The sequence below is a fragment of the Canis lupus genome, chromosome 6 (genome assembly GCF_048164855.1).
Source record: "Canis lupus baileyi chromosome 6, mCanLup2.hap1, whole genome shotgun sequence".
NCBI lineage: Eukaryota > Metazoa > Chordata > Mammalia > Carnivora > Canidae > Canis > Canis lupus.
This window is the reverse complement of record NC_132843.1, coordinates 67610556-67632297: the sequence shown is the minus strand read 5'-3', so window position 1 is coordinate 67632297 and position 21742 is coordinate 67610556. Positions and strand designations below refer to the sequence as shown.

Genomic DNA, 21742 nt, shown 5'->3' with positions numbered 1-21742 from the left:
AAGGAAGCCTGACCTCACCAGTGAATTTTCTGGAATCTGTGCTTAGATCCTGCAGTGAGGATGCTGAATCTTATTCTAAAATGCCCAAGGTTTTCAGTAAACCTGTTATTCCTCTGACTTCTAGATCCCTTTTATAACAAAATTCTACCCTTTCTCTTTTGTTTGCTTTTTCTTAACACCCCTCCTTCCTTCTCTATCTGATCAATTCTGTCTGCCAAAAAGAGACATTGGGGTGCCTGGGTGGCTCAGTGGTCTGCCTTTGGCTCAGGTTGTGATCCTGGAGTCCTGGGATCGAGTCCCTCATCAGGCTCCCCTTGTGGGGAGCCTGCTTCTCCCTCTGCCTATGTCTCTGCCTCTCTCTCTGTGTCTGTCATGAATAAATAAAATCTTTAAAAAAAAAAAAAAAGACATCTTAGCCACCTATTCAGACCAGCTGTGTAATATACCAGAAGATCACTGGGTCTCTACCATACTGGGATTTCCTGCAACTTTCCCTAATTGTCAGTGTAGCACTGTCAGTCATATTTTGCTTCTGTATTTTTTTTTTAAGAGCAGCCATGTTTAATATTGTGAAATACGATGTGTCTCTTCCTTGCCCCACCCTCTAGAACAGTGATAAATTTCAGCGCACGCTCAGCAGAATTGAATTGTATTATGCACAGTACACATGTTCATCACCAAAACTGTACTTGCTGGAATGGATGCAGGGAGAATGAATTGCTGAGACTTCAAAATCCCAGTTCCTCAGAACTGATTTTATTAGCCAATGTATACCAAAGATGGGTGGTAAAAGAAGTATTATCTTTGCAGTTTTCCTTCATTATTGAAGCTCTATGCTGTTACAGACTGTGGTTTTCCAGTCTTTTGATTAAGCCTTGCCAGTCGTGTGTTGCTGCAACACCAAACAAACAGCTTTGCAACCTGTCACCTCTTCTGGCAGGCAGCCATCCTGGTCTCGGAGAGTGGGGTCAGCGCCAGACTGGAGCAGCAGCTCTACAATGTCCAAAAACTCACAGGCAGCAGCTGACAGGAAAATGGACAAATATGAAAACAAGGTTACTGTGAGACAAAGAGAAACAACTGTACTCCCCAGGAAAGCCAAGTGCTGAGCAATAGGGAATCTTGAACAGTGAGAAATGTTACAGTGGCCAGTGGGTGATCGGGCCTTGTGATAAGAACTTGGCCATTAGAGTGGATTTTCAAGTGTTAGGAAAATCAAATTTACCTTTTTTGGTTGCCCAGAAGCAAACAAACAAACACATTTTTTAAAACTGTGAGGTTTTTAGACTATTCTTAAGGATGGGATGAGGGAAAGAACAAAAATAGTGTTTATCTATTTTACTTTGATCAGAATAATGATAGGTTTGTAGGCTACACCAAAAGGCTAAAAATATTGTAAATGTAAAAGGAAAGAGTTTGTTTTGTCTTTGAAGGGGGATTAAATGGGGTAACTGACTAAACTTTAATATTTGTAAATGAAAAAAAAAAAAAAAAAAGCTGGCCTAGTAACCAGACCATCCTGCTACAGAACTTTGACTTGTTTAAAAAAATAACAAATGGCCCCAATCACACAAGGCACAGAAAGGTGACAAGGACCTAGAGAAATGGAAATGTATTATGAAGATAGCATGTATCGCCTCCAGGAAGGACACACGGACCGAAGGGCTAGGATGGAGAGCCATCTATCGTTTTGCACATACATGGAAACTTGATTTATGACGATGCTGGCATCGCATATCAGCAAGGAAACAAAGATCCATTAATTTAGATGCACTGAAACAACTGGGCTAGAGGCAAAACAGGCATTTCATACAAGATGAAACAGAAACGGCAATCAACATATGAAAAGATGAACAACCACATTAGTAGGTAGGGAGATGAAAATGAAGACTTGGAGATGCCATTTCATACCCACTAGGTAGGTGGAAATTAAGAACAGACAAGAGGAAGCCCTGAAGAAGGCTGGCATGAGGGAAGCCCCTTCCGGGTGGCTGGAAGTGCACGTTGGTGCTGTCACTATGGACAACAGCTTAGCATTGCATGTTAAACCTACACACGTGTGGGCCCTGCAGCCCAGCCATGCAACTCCTACTGGCACACTCCATGGAAATGTGTGTGCGCATGTTCTCTAGGGGATATTTGCAAGAACGTGTGTAGCAGCGCCATTTGTAATGATAAACAACCCACATGCCCATTCAGAGTAATGAATAAAATACCATACAACATTGAAAACTAATGAACTATAGTTTTATACACGAGTGTACCTCCAGAACATGACGTTGAAGGCAAGAAATCAGAAGAATATGTACAGTATGATTTCATTTAAACAAAAATTTTAAAATAGACCAAACTAAACATCACTGTTCAGGGAGGCAAATATGGAGTGAAACTGTAAGGGAAATCATTAATATAAAATTTACGATAGTTTCAATCATAGGGAGAGAGGATGGGAGGAAGGCCACGTGATTGGATAGGTGCACACAGGGGGTTTCAAAGATATTGACAATGTTCCATTTCTTAAGCTAGGTGGTGGGTACATTTTTTTCAAGTTACATTTTAAATTCTTCATATACATTTTATAAATATACACTTTCATAGTATGATGTAACATAATAGCAACAACAAAAGTTAAAAAAAAAAAAAAGAAAAACAGGGAAAGAAAGAAGGGTATAGTAAGGAGTTTGATTCAATGGACATTTCACTGAGTACATGCTATACCAGACCTATCAAGGATGCAATAAGATTCCTACTCTGTGGAACTTCTTAAACAGCTGGGAGACTAATATGTAAATTGGACACTCTTGACACAAAAGAATAACTGTTGTGGCACACACACACATACATACACATATACCTGCACGGAAGTGTGGGGTGGGGTGGGTGGAGAACTTGAGGGATCAGGAAAAACACAAGTAGGTGGTATGTAAGCTGAGCTTTGAAGGACAGAGTAAATCTGCAGGTAAGTGGAGACAGAAAGGCATCGTGGAGTGTACAAGGAGTGCTGAGGGAACTGTCTGCCCGGCTCTGGGAAGCAATAGGGGCAGTCAAAAGTGGAGCAGGCAGACTGGAGGCAAACTATGCAGGGCTGTGAGAGCCCTACTAAGCCATGCTGAGACGTGTGGCTTTGAATGCTCTACTAAAGTTTGCATTTATAAGGGGGGGGGGCATGATTTGGCCTCTGTGTTAGGATGATAATTCCAAAAAGAGTGATTTGGACTGCCTAGAAGTTTGTGGCAGGTAGACCAATTGGGAGACCATGACCATTTTAGGAGGACTGAAATTAGCCAGTGTCAGCATGAATATAAAGAAGGGACTGAATAAGAGAGCCACTGACACTCATGTGGATAGGACACAGCAAAGCACTGGATGGGTTTTTAAAAAATGTTTGTGAACATTAAATGTGATAATTAATGAAGCTGAAATGTTCTATTTATAGACAAATATTTATTTTTTTTAAAGATTTATTTATTCATTCATTCAGAGAGAGCGAGAGAGAGGCAGAGACACAGGCAGAGGGAGAAGCAGGCTCCATGCAGGAATCCTGACGTGGTACTCGATCCCAGGTCCCCAGGATCACACCCACCCCGGGCCGCAGGCAGTGCTAAACCGCTGTGCCACCGAGGCTGCCCTATTTAATTATTTATATGTTGCGATTGTTTTTGTTTTTTGGAACAAAAAATATTTTATTTCAGGTTTCAAATATTTTTAGAGGTTTTTGAAAAGCTCACAGGCTCACCACTTGTGATCACAATGTTTACTGAATAAAATGGCCTGAGTTTTTCTATACTTGATATGAAACCCAGATACCATAAAGAAAATTACTGATAAATCCGAATACATAGAATCCTAAAACTGAAAAATTTGAACACATAAAAATTTAAAATAGCTATACCACACACACACAAAATACAATATATAAAGGTAAATTGTAAACTGGGAAACATATTTACATATATAACACATACAAGAGCTAATACCCTTAATATCTAACAAGCGTTAACAAATCAATCCAAAAGAACAATGGGCAAGCATGCCTGGGTGGCTTAGTAGGCTAAGCCTCTGAGTCTTAATTTCAAGTCAGGTCATGATCTCAGAGAGGTAAGATCAAGCCCTATGTTAGGCTCTGTGCTGGGCGTGGAATCTACTTAAGATTCTTTCTCTCCCTCTGCTCTCCCCCTACTCTCTCTCTTTTTTAAAAATAATATTGAGCAAAAGAACTACAAGAACCAAAGATGATACCTATGTTTTCAATCTTGGAGATGACATAGATGTTGGTGACATTATCTCTAAAATAAGGAACCATAGGAAGGAAGAGTAGGAAGGGAACAGAAGAAGAAAATTATGGAGGGGGAGAAATAATCTTGGTTTGAAATATGATAAATATTGGGGATACTATAGTGATAGAAAATATAAAACTCATAGAAGATAACATAGGAGAAAATTGAGGTGACCTTAGGTATGCAATGACTTTTAGATATGACATGTTTGACATGACACCAAAGGCACAATCCATGAAAGGAATAGTTGATAAGCTGAGACTTTATTAAAATAGAAAAACCTCTGCTCTGCAAAAGACAATGGTCAAGGAATGAGAAGACAAGCCACAGACTCGAAGAAAATATTGGCAAAAGACACATCTTATAAAGGACTATTATCTAAAATATACAAATAACTCCTGGGGCGCCTGGGTGGCTCTATCAATTAAGTGTCTGCCTTCAGCTCAGGTTATGGTCTTGGGGTCCTGGGATAAAGCCCCACATCTAGTTTTTTAAAGATAGATTGATCAATTATTAATTAATTAATTAATTAATTAATTAATTTATTTGAGAGAGTGAGAGAGAGAGAGAGAGAGAGACAATGAGCCAGGGGAGAGGAGCAGAGGAAGAGAGAGAAGCAGACTCCCCGCTGAGCAGAGAGCACCACGTGGGGCTCAATCCCATGACCCCAAGATCATGACCTGAATCAAAGGCAGATACTTAACTGAGCCACCTAAACACCCCTCAAATAAATAAGTAAAATCTTAAAAAATATGTATAGAAATAACTCTTAAAGCTCAACAATAAGAAAACAAGTAACTGGATTAAAAATTGGGCTAAAGACCTTAACTGACACCTCACCACAGATGACATACGGCAAATAAGCTTATGCAGAAGGTATTCCACATCATATCATCAGGGAAATGCAAATTAAAAGAACAAACCTATTAGAATGGCCAAAATGTGGAACACTGGCAACACCAAATGCGGTGACAATGTGGAGCAACAGGAACTCACTCATTGTTAGTGGGAATACAAAATGGCATAGCCATTTGGAAGACAGCGTGGCAGTTTCTTACAAAACTAACCATATCCGTACCATATGATTAAGCAACCATGCTCCTTAATATCAACACAAAGGAGCTAAAAAGTTATGTCCACTCAAAAAATTCTGCACATGAATGTTTATAGCAGCTTAAATCATAATTGCCAAAACTTGGAAGCAACCAAGATGTCCTTCAGTAGGTGAATGGATAAATAAGCTATGGTACATCCAGGCAATGTAATAATACTCAACACCAAAAGACAGAAGTCAATCTGAAAAGGTTACCCACTGTATGATTCTAACAATATGAACACTCTGGAAAAGGCGAAACTATGGAAATAGTAAAAAGATCAGTGGTTGCTAGAGTCTGGGGGTGAGGGAGGGATAAACAGGCAGAGTGTGGTGGATTTTTAGGGTAGTGGAAACACTCTGGATGAAATTATAATGATGGGTACATGTCATTTTTCCTTTTCTACAGAATATACAATTCCAAGAGTGAACCATACTGTAAACTTTGGACTTAGGGTGATTATAGTATGATACAATAATAATTGTATGGTATGGCGGTTCATCAACTGTAACAAAGGTACCACTCTGATGAGGGATGTTGATTATGAGAGTGAGAAATAACAAAAAAAATATATGTTGGTCTCTATCTTCAGTTCCTGGCACAGAGCTCCTAAAACCCCTGGGCTTTCCTAAGTGATAAGAGCACTAGATCTTGTCACTTGGTCTGTGACAAAGCTCCTAAGTTACTTGGAATTTCCTGGGTGATAGGAATATCTTTTGTTGTAATGAGATGACTCTTAGTGGACTCTTGAATTGCTTCAGGAAGGTGGCTGGTTACCCAAAAGACCCAACCATGATTAGAAGCTTGTAGCTTTCAGTCCCAACCCCCATCCTCTGGGAAGGAGAGAGAGGCTGGGTTGGAGATTGAGTTAATGATCAATCATGCTTATGTAATAAAGCCTCCATAAAAACCCTCCAAGTAGGGGGTTTAGGAACTGGGTTGCTGAACACATGGAAGTACTTAAAAGGTGGTTACTGGTGAGGGCATGGAAACTCTGTCCTCTCCGTGCCATATCTCATCCAATGCATCTCTTCCAACTGGTCATTTGTATCCTTTATCACATCCTTTTATATTAAACCAGTAAACCTAAATGTTACCTTGAGTTCTGTGAGCCATTCTAGCAAATTATCAAAACCGGGAAGGGGTCATGGAAATCCCAATTTGTAGATGATCAGTTAGAAGTGCAGGTGACAACTTGGGGCTTGTGATCTGAAGGCAGAGGTGTAGTCTTGTGGGACTGGGGGGAAGGTAGATAATGTCTGAATTAAGTGTTAGAATACTCAGCTAGTGTTGCAGAAGATTGCTTGCTGTGACGAAAAAACATCACACACATGGTGACTAGAAGTGAAGTGAAGTGTGGTGGTGGTGTGAGACTAAAGGAGAAACACACAGGGAGTGTTTGTTCTTTAGAGGGGAAGCTATACGTGAAGTAATAAGGGGTATATGGAAAATCTCTGTATCCTTCGCTCAATTTTGCTATGAACCTATAACTACTCTAAAAGTTTTAATCAATCAACTAATCAAGCATTTGTAATTGGGTCTATTTCTGGGTTATCTATCATGTTTCATTGATTTACACACCTATCCTTATACTAACATCATACTGTCTTGATGTCTGTCACTATATAATAAGTCCTGAAGTAAGGGTGTGTCCTCCATCTGGGTCCTTTCCTTTCCCATATAACTTTTAGAATAAGCTTATAAATTTTTTCAAAAGTCCTACTGGAATTTTGATTGAGAGTGCATATAGATCAATTTAGGGGAGAATGGAAAGCTTAACAACATCAAGTCTTCTGATCCATGAACAACAGAATCTTTGTCAATTTACTCAGATTTCCTTTCATTTCTCTCAACAGTGTTTGGGAGTTTTCAGCATATAAATTGTGCATTTATTTTATCTTAGGATTTTCATTTTTTGAGGCTACTATAAATGGTATTTTTTGAGGTTTCAATTTCCAATTGGTTGACTGCAAGCATATAGGAAAACAGTTGATTTCTTCATACTGACCATGAGTTTTTAACTTTTAGTTTCTAATTGTTCATTATCAGTGTATGGGAGTTTTTTGATTCTTGTATATTGATTTGTTATCTTGCAAACTTGTTGAACTCAACTTACTAATTCTAATAGCTTTTTAAAAAATAGATTCTTTGGGGGTCTCCTACATAGGTGTCATGTATCTGTGAATGAAGTTTTATTTCTTCCTTCTAAATCCATCTGCTTTTGACTTTTTTTTTTAATTTTAAAAAATTTATTTATTTATGATAGTCACAGAGAGAGAGAGAGAGAGAGGCAGAGACACAGGCAGAGGGAGAAGCAGGCTCCATGCACCGGGAGCCCGACGCAGCACTCGATCCCGGGTCTCCAGGATCGCGCCCTGGGCCAAAGGCAGGCGCCAAACCGCTGCGCCACCCAGGGATCCCCCTTGACTTCTTTCTTTTGCCTTAATGCATTGGCAAGGATTTCTAGTACAATGTTGAATCAAAGGGGAGAGTGTGTACATCTCTGCCTTGTTCCTGGTCAGAAGGAAAGCCTTTCACTATTAAGAATGTAGTGGGGTGCGTGGATGGCTCAGTTGGTTAAGCATCTGCCTATGCTCAGGTCATGGTCTCAGGGTCCTGAGATGGAGCCCCCACATTGGGCTCCCTACTCAGCAGGGAGCCTGCTTCTCCTCTCTCCCTGCCTGCCACTCACTCTGCTTGTGCTCTCTGTCAAATAAATAAAATCTTTAAAACAATAATGTTAGCTACTAATTACTTCAGGTTGAGGAAGTTCCCTACCTATTTTGCTGCACTTTTTTTTTTTTTAAATCATGAAGGGAGGTTGAATTTTGTCAACTGTTTTTTTTTCTAGATATATGGAGATGATAATTTGTTTTGATTTTGATGTGCTGATATGGTGAATACAAAGATTTTCAATTGCTGAACCAACCTTGCATTCCTGGCATAAAGGTATGTGAGTATGATTTATTATTCTTTTTGTATGTTGTTGAGTTGGCTTTGCTAATATTTTATTGAAGATGTTTGCTTTGGGGTGCCTGGGTGGCTCAGTCGGTTGAGCATCTGACTCTCGGTTTCTGGTCAGCTCATGATCTCAGGGTCATGAGACTGAGCCCTGCATTGGGCTCCATGCTCACAAGAAATCTGCTTGAGATTCTCTCTCCCTTTGCCCCTCTCCCTGCTCATGGTCTTTCATAAATAAATAAATAAATAAATAAATAAATAAATAAATAAATAAATAAATAAATAAATATTTTAAAAATATGTTTGCATCTATATTCATGGGAGATGCTGGCCTGTGGTTTCTTTTCCTCTAGAGTTTTCTTCTGACTTTGGTATTAGAGTAATGTCATCTTTATAGAATGAGTTGGATGGCATTCCTTCTTTTTTTTTTTTGACAGCATTCCGTCTTTTATTTTCTGAAAGAGCTGATGTTAAACATTTAGTAGAATTTACCAGTGAAGCAATCAGAGCCTGGGGATTTTATTGTGGAAAAGTTTTTAGCTACAGATTCAGTGTCTTTAATAGATATAGGGATCTCTAGGTTACCAATTTCTCTTGAGTTTGTGTCTTTTAAGAAATATGTCCATTTCCTCTAAGTTATCTAATTTATTGCTATGAGTTGTTGATAATGTCCCTTTATTTGTTTCATAACATCTGTATGACCTGAGATGTCTCCTTTTCATGCCTGAAACTGGTAATGTTTCTCTTTTTATTATTATTTTATACTGCTCTGGCTAGGGGTCTATCAGTTTCAAAGGTTTTCAATGATTTCATGGATTTTTCTCAATGATTTTCGTTGTTTTTTTTAATGATTTATTTATTTATTTATTTATTCATGATAGAGAGACAGAGACACAGGCAGAGGGAGAAGCAGGCTCCATGCTGGGAGCCCGACGCAGGACTCGATCCCGGGATTCCAGGATTGCGCCCTGGGCGAAAGGCAGGCGCCAAACCGCCGAGCCACCCAGGGATCCCGATTTTTGGTTTTCTATTACAATGACTTCTGATCTTATTTCGTGCCTATGCTTATCTTGGGCTTAAGCTGCTCTTTTCTAACTTTTGAAGAGTAGAATTTTAAGTCATTGACTTGAGAGCTTTCTTCTTTTCTAATAAAAGCATTTAATTTCCCTCTAGCTGCATCCCAAAATTCTGACAGAGTGTTTTTATTTTCATTCAGTTTAAAATATTTTGTAATTTCCCTTGGAATTTTGTTTTTGACCTATGAGTTACTTAGAAGTGTGTTTAAGTTTCTGACAATTGTGTGTCGGGGGTGGTTTACAGATATATGTCTGTTACTGATTTCTAATTTAATTCTGTGGTGGGCACAGAGCAAATTTTGTATGATTTTTAAAATATTTGCTGAAGTTTGTTTTATGGCCTAGAATATATGGTCTATCTTGGTAAGTGTTCCATGTGTACTTGAAACATGTATTTTGTTTATTAGGTGGAATGTTCTATAGATGTTCTAAAGATCTATAGATGACAAGTTAAGTTGGTTGATAGTATTGTTCAGTTCTTTCATATTCTTGCTGAATTTTTATCTACTTGCTCTGTCAATTACTGATTTGTAACGTGACATTGAGTTAGGTTGCTACTCTGTGTCTCATAAGTTTCAACTGAATGCAAGGACATTGTATGTAGAAGGACGGTAGAGGGTACATTAAATAACAATATTTACACCCAGAAATCGGTATGCCTCTTTTACTGTCATGCCATCGTATAGGTATTGAGTCAATCTGGTCAGCAGTTGAACTGAGTTTGGGTTTTGTTGTTGCTATAGATAACTTCAATGCATCACACACTTCAGATTCCTCCAGCTGCGGGCTGCTGCTACTCTATGCTTCATGTGTTGCCTCAGGTGCCAGTGGGTTTTTTTTTTTAATACTCTTGCCCCATCCTCAGCTTTCAGTGGTCTCTGCATGTCTACTGCAGATGGAGTTCCTCTCTGCACGCTTGCTCCATCCCCGGAGGGGTGCTATTGCTTATTACTCATGGCAATTCCCATGTGGAAGTGGAAAGGAGTTCTTTATCCTTTGGGCTGGTCTCAGTCTTAGGTCCTCAGAGGTGGTAGTTTCTCAGTGTTCCTGCATTCCTGCCTCCACTTATTGTAAGAAACACTTGGCTAGGTTTTAAAATTGGAACTTTTAAAGGAGTATTGGAGGAATAAATTTCCCAGTGTATAAATCTGTAATACAGGATAATAACTACCATTATCAGCTCACACTTCTCAAATGTAACCCAATACTTGAGACTCCTAAGCATGAAGATCAAGGCTAAACAGATATGTATGGCAGAAGACACTAAGCTGGCCATCTCAGACAAAGAGGCATTAATTTCATATATGCTATATAGTGAAGTGACTTTTCCAACAGTGAGATATGATATAATATATGAGTACTAACTCAAAAACAGAGCTTAAGTTTTTAAGTTCCACATCTACAGGACCACAGCCAACCAGCTGAGAAAAGGCTATTGAGGCTACCTAACAATCCCCTAACCTAACAAATGTGAATGAAATTTTAGTTCAAGTGTAACTATGAAGTGAGGTTTAAATTAGGAAGTTCAGGGGGAACCTGGCTGGCTCAGTCTGTAGAATATGTCACTCTTGATCTTGCGGTCATGAATTCAAGCCCCACACTGGGCGTGGAGCCTATTTAAGAAAAAAAAAAAAGAAAAGAAAAGAAAAGAAAAGAAAAAAAAAACCAAATGAGGAAATTCAGGGTTGTAGAACACTTCAGAGTGAAGGATATGGTGTCCATAAGGAAAAGGAGTCTTATTAACAAATGCCTGGGATTTACACAAAAACAGACTGATATGAACACAATCATGAAGTTGTAATAGAAAAAAAGGAATAGAAGAGGAAGACTAATTTAAAGGACAAGAGGAAACCATACAGGTGAATCTCATCCCGGTATGAGGAAGGCATCAATTATGTTTATGTTTAGCACAGAGCCAACTGGCAAATACAGGTGCCCAATGAATAGTTTTTGAAAAAAGTATGCTTTGTATCCCCACTTAGATGGTGAACTACTTGATTACATGCTTTGTTCTATACTCCTCTCCATCTAGCACAGTGCCCGGAACTTAGTATTTGCTCAAAATTCATTAGTTAATTGATTTCTCCGCCTTTGGCATCTTCAGTAAAGCACAATTCACAAGGCAGAGTCATCTTTCAGAAATGTGTGAGCTTCCCATCCCCTCAAAACGGACAAAGGCAAAGAAGATGAGAGAGGGATGAGAAGGGTGCTAACATTTTACCAAATTAATGAGGGGATATATTGGTGCCCACAATGTGCTGGGAAATACAAAAACAGTCATAAGCCTGTCTCGGAAAAGCTTGAGCAAGTCTATAGGGATTAGAACAGTTGCTGAATTTATGGTACCCTGGGAACCTCTATTTGTCAAGTGCCATAGAGGCAGCCCTGACACTGGCACAGGTGAAGATGAATTTTCATTCAGAGCAGTGAGCCTTCTGACTCCATTAATCCTCAGGGTTTTGATGATGAATTTCTTTCTTTTTTTATTTTATTTATTTTCACTCTAATGCCTCCTCCCACTGCCCTGTAACAGTGTGGAAGGAACGGAACAGATGGTGCTTTACGTGGAAGACCGAAGGCTCATGAGGATACAAAGCCTGCCCACTTTGAAATCACATGACTGCACGTGCAAGGAAAAGCCTTGATTTCCCCTGGGAGACACAGATGCAATGATGTTAGTATTCCCAGTGGAGGGAGGGGAGGGGAAGGCTAACAGGCCATTTACAAGGAAGACCACACTTACACTAATATACTCTTCAGCAAGAACCGTGTTTAATCACAAAACAACAGGACAGATATCTGAAGATTAAAAAACACCAAAGTAAAAGAGAGGCAGGTAAGGGTTTTAGTATGCTGCTATGCAAAGCCCACTTAGAATGAACTAGTGAGGACATACAGTAGTAGAATACTGGCCTCTAGTTAACCTGCCATTGGCTCTGACCCAGTTTTAATCGGAAGAAGCCAGGATTTACAACCTGCTTAAGGATGGGGTTTGACAACTGCTATAATCAGAAGAGCTGTCAACACAAGGACAGCTGTCAAGCCAAACTGTAATTCATAAAAAATAATAGCTAAGCCCCTAAGACATCCCCAACATTGTCTCTGTACCTACTGGATTTAACTATACTTAGAGTTTTATGAAAGTTACAGAAATAGGCTAAGGGTCCTAAAATCAAATAAAAAAAAAAAGCTGTGAAGTACCTATTATGTAAAAAAAGTTAAACAATACTATGTGACCAAATGGGTAAAATATGCTCACCAGATTCCCGAGGACATAGTGTTTAATAAAAGTGGTTATTAATATTATTACATGCCCAACTCTATTTTGATGACCTTAAAAACTGGCAAAAAAGTCTAGTGACCTAGTAAAAAATCTTAATTAAAAATGAATCACTCCTGTAAGTGATTAAACTTAAAATATTAATTTCATGAAATATTCCTGAGTTGTCAGAATATTTTAGTTTTATATGTTTGTAATGCCAAAACCACCTAACTAATGATATTATTTTAGTGTTTAATTATCTTGATTATAATAAATATGGTATTTGTTTTGTTCTTTCTGCAATGAATAATATACTCTGAGAGACAGAAATAGAGGTTGTTTCACTAGATCAATTTTGGGCAGGATTCCTGAATCAGAGATAATTTTTATTCATGTCTAAACTCCCAGTAAGGGATCCCTGGGTGGCGCAGCGGTTTGGCGCCTGCCTTTGGCCCAGGGCGCGATCCTGGAGACCCGGGATCGAATCCCATATCAGGCTCCCGGTGCATGGAGCCTGCTTCTCCCTCTGCCTGTGTCTCTGCCTCTCTCTCTCTCTGTGACTATCATAAGTAAATAAATAAAAAATAAAAAAAAATTAAAAAAAAAACTCCCAGTAAACAGAAATAAGAATATAAAAGCACATGGATGGACACAGATGTTGATAAAGCACAGTTTTGAAAAATAGCCTTGACTCACTAAGGTGACCAGTGATAAAGAATTTTATTTCTAAAAAAGATTATCTCCCAGAAAATAATGTCTACTTTAAAAGGATACTGTAATTATTATTGAAATTATGAAAACAGGACTGGAAGTGGAATCAGAAGACCTGGACAAGTGTCTTAGCTCTGCTACTACAACTTGTGTTACCCTGTCAAGGTCACTTGACCCCACCAGACTTCAGTTTTTCATTTGCAAGAAAGCAAGACCTAGTTCAGACATTTGTTGGAAAGGTTGAAAGATTATGTATATGAAAACAGTATCACCAACACCTTTATCTGGGTTTGGAGGGGTTTTGTGTGTAAACAATTTATCAGAGTATATATAAATTAAATACAGAAAAGTACCAAAATCAAATATATAAATTTTCTTATGATGAAAGTATCCATATAACTAACTAGCACACAGATCAAGAATCAGACCATTATTAGAATCTCAGAAGCACTGCTGCCCTTGTTAATTTCTTCCAGATATTACCTATCCATTTCCCCAAGGAAATGGATGTTGAGTTTTTCCCGTTTTTTGATCTTTATATAAATGGATACATACAGTATGTATTCTTTTGTGTCTGGCATTTTGAACTCAACAGTATGTTTGTGAGATTCATCTAAGGTGTTGTATGTTATGGTTGCTATGGTTCTTTCTTTATTGCTGTATAGAATTCCATTGGATGAATATCTTATCTGATTGGATCTCCTCATTTCTGAATCTGAAGATCTGAGTGTTTTATCAATCACAGAAATTATCAATTAAGTATATCTTCAAATATTGATTTTTATCTACTTGTTTCTTCTGGAACTCTTACTTAAAAATGCTGGACTTTATTACTTAATATTCAGTGTCTCTTCCACATTTCCATCTCTTTATCTTCTGTGTTGCCATTTAGAACTACCTTTCCATTCATCATTTTTTTTAACTTCTGCCAATTTTGCACTTTAACCTATCCATTGTAAAATTTATGTACTTTTTATCTATCAAAGTTCATTTGGTTCTCTTGCAAATCTGCCTATTCTTTCTTGGAATGTCTTGTTCTTATGTTTTTCACCCACTGATTTTATACAAACTTCTGATAATTTCTATCCAGTAATTTTACTGAAGTTCTTCAAAGTCTAATCTTGAGGTTTACTATGTCTGCTGACGATCACTTAAGTTTATTTTGTAGTTTGGGATTATAAGCTCATTTTCAGCAGGGCTTCTTTCTTGTAGGAATTTTGTGCTGCCCTTGTTGAGGATGTGTCCCTCAAGAAAAGTTTAGCATTTGCTTTTGCCAAGTCCCTCAGACATAACCAGCTGTACACTTATTTTGTTAATTTCTTCACTTGATGATTTATAAAACAATCAGAGCGTAAGTTTAAACTTCAAACCCATGTGAAATAGGGCCTTTCCCCCCCAACTCAAATTCTGGTGTGTGGCAGATAAACTTCTTTGTCTTCCTTTCTTAAACTGGTGGGCCAACTTTTTCTAATGTAATTATATATATAATATATAATATATAATATATAATTTTTTTTTTAACTGAGGGTGTAGCCCTTTGAGCATCCTGGCTTATGTGCCAGGATGGTCTCCATTCCAATACCTCATTTTTTCTCATTCAGAAAGCATCATTTCCAGGGTTTGGTGGCATTGAAGCCCAAGCTCATAGTTTCCCTACTTTAGATGCAGTGTTAGCTCACACACTTACCATTATGGTTGTCACATCCTCATATACTGGGTGGGAGTTCAAGACACCCGAAGTCTGGGCACATCCCTGAACCTTTAAAGAGGATTTTTGGTATATTTTATCTAACAAATAATAGGTGCTCAAAAATATTTGTTGAATGAATGAAATCTAATTAAGAAAGTCATATTCACAGTACTAATAGAGCCTATAACATTCTGATTTAAAATAATTTAAAATTAATTTTCAAATTATATATATATAAAATCTCCAAATATAGAAGTTATTAAAGGGTTTATAGGAAAACCTGTTTATCCTATACTTGTATTCTAGCCCTGCAGTTCCTCTTCCCTCGGCAACCAACACTAGCTTTTCATGTATACTTCCAGAGGTATCTTATGCAGTTACTAGCAATATGTATAGATTTTTTTCCATGGTAGCACACTACCTACCACTGTTCTGCTCCTTAATCCTTTCACTTAACAATGTATCTTAGATATTTTTCTGTGTTAGCATGCAAAGAAAATATAACTTATTTTGAAGCCAATCAGGAAGACCTTTGGAAAATTCCAATCCTGCTGCTATCTAGAAATGCATTTTGCAATATATCGACCTTAAAATGGACACATTCCCACCTCTACTGAGGCATTTGCCCCTAATGGTTAACTAGGGGTCATGCAGTGACTCATTTCCATTTTCAAGGGTCCATTCAGTCTCACTCAGCTGTTAACGAGTTTCTGGATGGAGAAGAGAAAGGAAAGCACAACACATGCCACAGAGAAGGCACTACAAATATCTGAATGAGTGGATGCAACAAGAAATGAGGGGCTGAAGATCAGAGCTGAGTCAGCAGAGCATGTGGATGCACTGGCAGCTGCTGTCTCTCTAAGCACAGCAGTGAACTCTGGACCTAATGCCAAATATTCTGGAGAAAAAGATGCCTGCTTCTTAAAGTCAGACATCAGGAAAAAGGCACAGTCCTGAATTTTACACAGAAAGCCTCACGTTCATTGTGAAGTTTCTTATTTCCCCCTTCTCATTATCTGTAGTTGTCTGACTTATGCTTGGTTGTCCCAAATTACCATCACAACTGTGGATATGGCTAAGAAAAGTTTTTTTCTGGGTCAAAAATTAGGTTTTAGAATAGCCAGTTCTTGGTGATGTTAGAGGAGCTAAATGACAGAATTATCACCTAAAACATGCCTGAGGAGTAATGAGTGCTGTGGAAGGAGGCACAGGAAGGGATTGTGCTTTTCTCTTCTTTCCTAGCAAATCTAGAGACGTGAGCTTGAATTTCTGGCTCCTGTAGGTGAGTTTATTAACCTGAGTTTTGGTATCCTCATTTTGTAAACCAAAGCCCTACCTCTTTTTTTTTTTTTTTTTAAAGATTTACTTATTTATGTATTTGGGAGAGACAAACTACATAAGCAGGGGGAAGGGCAGAGGGAATCTCAAGCAGACTCCCTGCTGAGTGTGGAGTCCGATATGGGGCTCCATCCTATGACCCTGAGATCATGACATGAGCCAAAAATCAAGAGTCAGACACTTAACTGACTGAGCCACCCAGGCGCCCCACCAAGCTCTATTTTAGAAGGAGCCTCGAGATTCCTTTACCTGTATACTGCATTGTGTATGTATATTTTGTATGTATAAGGTCAAATTATATCTAAATGTTATAGTCCACATTCTCTGATTATTACTGGAAGACAGTTCTCTAAGGGACTCTTCATGATTCTGCATCTCTTGAGAGCAAAGATAATGACAGCTTTTGTTCCAGACTCTTTTTAAGGCTGTATAGTGAACAGCCTTGGACTACAGAGGTAATGCTTCCTTCCAGAGTAGAGGGTAGGTTTCTTTACTGTCCAATGTAATAAAAATAACATGTTCTCCAGGGCCACAGCTGGGCAGGTTTGCTTGCAGCTCATTATATTATAGACTAGAGTTCCCTAAACTTAGGATTCCTAAGATATGATACACTGTGTGTATAGTATCTATCTGGGCTTCTCTGCTTAGCTCCTACGGGAATAAAAAAAATGAAATAACACAAACATAAAGCTCATGCTGCTTGCTGTGTTATGAATAATCGTTTTTGGTGGTTTTTGCCAGAATCCATGAAACTGTGTCAGGTTAACTTGTTAATTTGCAAGCAGGGTATAATCTTAGACTACGCATAGTTCTTGACAGTTAATAGTGGGGCTGAGCATATTTTCTTGCTGTTTATTTGATATTTGGCTCTTCCCATCTGTGAACTATCCATTTTTGGGGTCTATTTTTCTATTTGACTGTCTTTCTTAATGGCTGGGTGGACAGTCTTGATATATTCTATATACTGATCTTATGCAGGTTATTTGCATTTTAAATTAAATATCTTCTCCTAGTAGTCTGGCCTTATGTTTTCACTTTGTTCATACTATCTTTTGTTTAACAGAAGTTTAAAATTTTAATGTACTTATCATAATTTAAATTAAGAAATCATTCCTTACTCTATTCATCTAAAAGTTTATAATTTTGCTTTTCTTTATATATCTATTCACCTAAAACTGATTTATGTGTATGGGATGAGTTTTTTTTTTTTTTAAGATTTATTTATTCATGAGAGACACAGAGAGAGGCAGAGACAGGCAGAAGGAGTAGCAGACTCCCCGTGGGAAGCTTGATGCGAGACTCGATTCCAGGACCCTGAGATCACAACCTGAGCCAAAGGCAGACACCCAACCACTGAGCCACCCTGTAAGTTGTCTGGTTATCTACTGTTGTATAACAAATCACTCAAAATCTAGTGGCTTAAATACAATGTATTAGTTTTCATGATTCTCTGGGTTGACCAGTTGGTTCTTTTGCTTCAAAGAACTAATTCTTAGTTTGTTGATTTTTCTCAATTGTTTTTCTATTCTCTTTTTCATTCAATTCTATTCTAATCTCTATTATCCTTTCTGCTTTCTTTAGGCTTTGTTTGCTGTTCTTTCTCCAGTGTCTTAAGGTGGAAGATTAGGTTACTGATTTTCTTCTTTCTTAACACAGGCATTTATAGCTATAAATTTCTCTGTAAGTACTGCTTTAGCTGTACTCCATAAATTTTGGCATGTGCTGTCTTCATTTTAATTCATCTCAAAGTATTTTCTGATTTCTCTTTTAATTTCCTCCTCCTTGACCTACTTGTTACTTAAGAGTGTGTTGCTTAGATTCCTCATATTTGTGAGTTTTCAAGTCTTGATATCTAATTTCATTCCACTGTGGTTGGAGAACATACACGGTATTATTTCTATTCTTTTAAACTTATTGAGGTTGTTTCATGGCCTTCATATTGTCTATCCTGAAGAATGCTCTATGTGCAGTTGAAAAGAATATATGTTCTGTTGTTGGTGGAATGTTTCATAGATGTCTGTTAGATCTAGTTGGTTTATAGTCTTGTTCAGGTCTTCTATTCCTTGTTTACCTTCTGTTTAGCGTCCTATCCATTAATAAAAGTGGGGTGCTAGAATCTCCAACTATTTTTATTTTATTTTTATCCAACTATTTTTTTTGAATTGTCGGAGTTTTTTCTTTAGTGGTTGCTCTAGGGTTTACCATATAAACTTTAACTTCAGCTTCAGATTTATACTCAACTTAATTCCAGTGATATATAGAAACATCACTTCCATATATCTCTATTCCATTTTCCCTCTTTTGGTGGTAGTATTGTTATATCTGTTACATCTATTAATGTTACAAATCCAACAATACATTATTACAATTACTTTAACATCTGTAGTCACTTCCTTACTTAGCCCAGTATAACTTTGTTCTCATCTGTCTCCTCTGGGCTGTTATTGGCAAATATATTATACTTCTATATGTGATGGGCCCAATACACATTGTATACATATTATTTTTGACAGTACTTTTAAAAATCAGTTAAGGAAAGGAGAAAAAAGTATGCATTTATACTATCTTTTATAACTACATGATTGTATTCATGAATCCTCTGTTTTTTCATGTGGATTTGAATTACCTTTTGGGTCATTTGCTTTCAGTCTGAATATTTTCCTTTAGTACTTCTTGTCAGATGGGTCTGCTAGCAACAAATTCTCTCAGTTTTTGTTTATCTGGGAAAGACTTTATTATATCTTCATTTTTGAAAGATAGCTTTGCTAGATATATAGATATATATTCCTTCTATTTCTATAAATAGATATTCAAGGTCAGAACACAGTGGGATAACATATTGAAAGTGATCAGGGGAAACCACTCAACTGGGGCATAAATTGTTCTACAAACCAACCAAATCAAATTGTGGCTTTTTTAAAGGTCAGTGTTTGATATTTGTTCTTACTCATGAAGGCTCCTCCCAGCTGGAGTATTTTCCCATTCTCTCCATTATTCTTGAGAGTACCCTTGTTCAAGAAGCCTTGAACTTCTCTTCTCCAGGCTCTGCTGCAAGTGAAGTCAGTTCCTTTGGGAAGAGATTAGGAGCTGTTTTATAACTAGCTTCTCCCTCCAGGCAAAATCTCTGAGCCAGATTCCGGAGCCAGGAGTGTGGAAAACAGTAAACTTCTCTTTGAGTGACACCCCTCCTCCCTCTGCTCTAGGAGTTGGTGGTTGGTGGCAGTATAGGGACAGCCTGGTTTGCCTCTCCTGGCATGGAGCCACTACCTTGCAAACCAGGGCAAGGGTGATCAGGGCCTCAGTATTGTCAGTGTACCACATCCAAGCCTCCATCTCATGACTACACTTGCCCAGGATTTAGCTCTTTAAAATGTATTTTCTACCTTTTATACTAATGTTTAAGAATATAGTTAAAAAAAAAAAACTGACCTTGTATTCAGCATCTTTGCTTTATTGTATCAGTTTTAATAATCTGACTGTAGAGTCTCCTGAATTTCTATGTAGCTACTTATTTTATTTGAAATTAATGATGATTGTTTCTTTTTATCCCTCCCATGTGCTTTTTTATTTCTTTTGCTTTTCTTTCTGTGTAGTCTAGGATTACAATATAATATTACAGAAAATTAGTTTGGGAGGCATCTTTTTTTCATTCTTGTTTTTAAAGGAAATGCTTCAAACATTTCATCTTTAGTAATATTTGTACTAGGTTTTTGATATATAATTTTTTTAAAGATTTTATTTATTCATGAGAGACACAGAGAGAGAGAGGCAGAGACATAGGCAGAGGGAGAGGCAGGCTTGCTGTGGGGAACCTGATGTGGGACTCAATCCCAGGACCTCAGGATCACGACCTGAGCCAAAGGCAGATGCTCAACCATAGGGCCACCCAGGTGCCCCAATATATAATCAGGCCATAGACGTTTTCTTGAGTTTCTAGTTTAGTAAGAGTTTTTATCATAAACAATCATATTAGCTAACATCTACTGAATAACTACAAGGTATTGGACATTGTCCTAAGCACTTAGCCCATTATATATTCATAACATATCTCTGAGGTTATTATTATTCCTATTTCACCATAAATAAAGAGGTGCATTGAAGTTACATCATCTATCCAAGCTCAGTAGTAGAACTAGAATTTGAACCCAGAAGTTTGGCTTAAGAGCCTGGGGTCTTAAACACTTTTCTGTATTGCTTCTTTATATTGCATTCTGTATTGAATTTCCTCAATTGCTTTTTCTGCATCTGATTTTACTAAATGGTTTTTCAATTAATTTGCTAATGTGGCAAACTACATTAACAAATGTTTAAACTGTTAAATCATTTTTTAATTCCTAGGAGAAATTCTACTTAATTACATGTTTAAAAAACACTCATGGATTTCACTTGCTAATATTTTATTTAGGATTTGTATATATATGTTCAAAAGTGACACTGACTCACAATTTTCATTTTTTTGGTGCTAGTTTTGGTACCCAGGTTATATTAACTAAACTCATAGATGAGTTGGGGCATGCATTGTGATATTCAATTGTCATCATCAGGCTGATAAATATAGTTGGTATTAATAGCTAGTCCAACAGTTTAGACTCTTGGACAACTCAGTAAGGTTTCTGACATCCAAGGAAATGCTAATAAGAAGTGGACAAAAATGTCCATGGGTGGCCAAAACTGGCAAAAAGAGCCTAATGTATTCTTTCTTTTTCTTTCTTTCTTCTTTCTTTTTCTTTTCTTTTCTTTTCTTTTCTTTTTTTTTTAAAAGGATTTTATTTATTTATTCATGAGAGACATAGATAGGCAGAGACACAGGCAGAGGGAGAAGCAGGCTCCATGCAGGGAGCCCGATGTGGGACTTGATCTTGGGACTCTAGGATCATGCCCTGAGCCCAAGGCAGATGCTTAACCACTGAGCCATCCAGGCGTCCCCTTTTCTTTTAATTTTTTTTTTTTAATTCTGTCTTTCAAAGTCTGACGGTGACTTTGATCCTTAACCTGGTTTAAAAATTGATGGTTGTCCCTTATTCAACCATTTTCACCTCCAAACAGACTAAAAGTAAGAATACTTTTACTAAGTGTTTTATTTGCAATATACTTCAGTATCTTTTATCTCACTGAATTTACCCAGAGAGATAAAATTTACCCATCCCAATTTACTCTTTAAGAACCATATTATGTCAATCTTACAGACTATCCTCTATTTTATAGTGAAAATTACTTAACTAAGCTAATCAGTTAGTAGGCGAAAGGAGTTAAAAAATCAAATCTTTTTCTTTGCTTCAATTACATCAAGAAAGTATTTCTTGTAGGAGAGACTGGAGCTCCCATAATGACAA

General features: G+C 37.6%; 1 protein-coding gene across 13 annotated transcripts in view; it reads right to left on the bottom strand.

Moving 5' to 3' along the window:
- Positions 1 to 734: 734 nt before the first annotated feature.
- The window catches only part of ACBD6 (acyl-CoA binding domain containing 6), a 207796-nt gene continuing 186788 nt past the window's right edge, over positions 735 to 21742 (bottom strand). For 5 of the 13 annotated variants that reach the window (XM_072831029.1, XM_072831030.1, XM_072831032.1 and 2 more), the window contains one exon: positions 735 to 1023. In XM_072831029.1, coding sequence (XP_072687130.1) covers positions 994 to 1023 — 30 coding nt within the window. In that variant the 3' untranslated portion in view covers positions 735 to 993. Of the gene's footprint in view, positions 1024 to 15068; positions 15141 to 19356; positions 19477 to 21742 lie in introns of those variants that run through there. The other 8 variants (XM_072831025.1, XM_072831026.1, XR_012033142.1 and 5 more) reach the window with 6 other exon arrangements.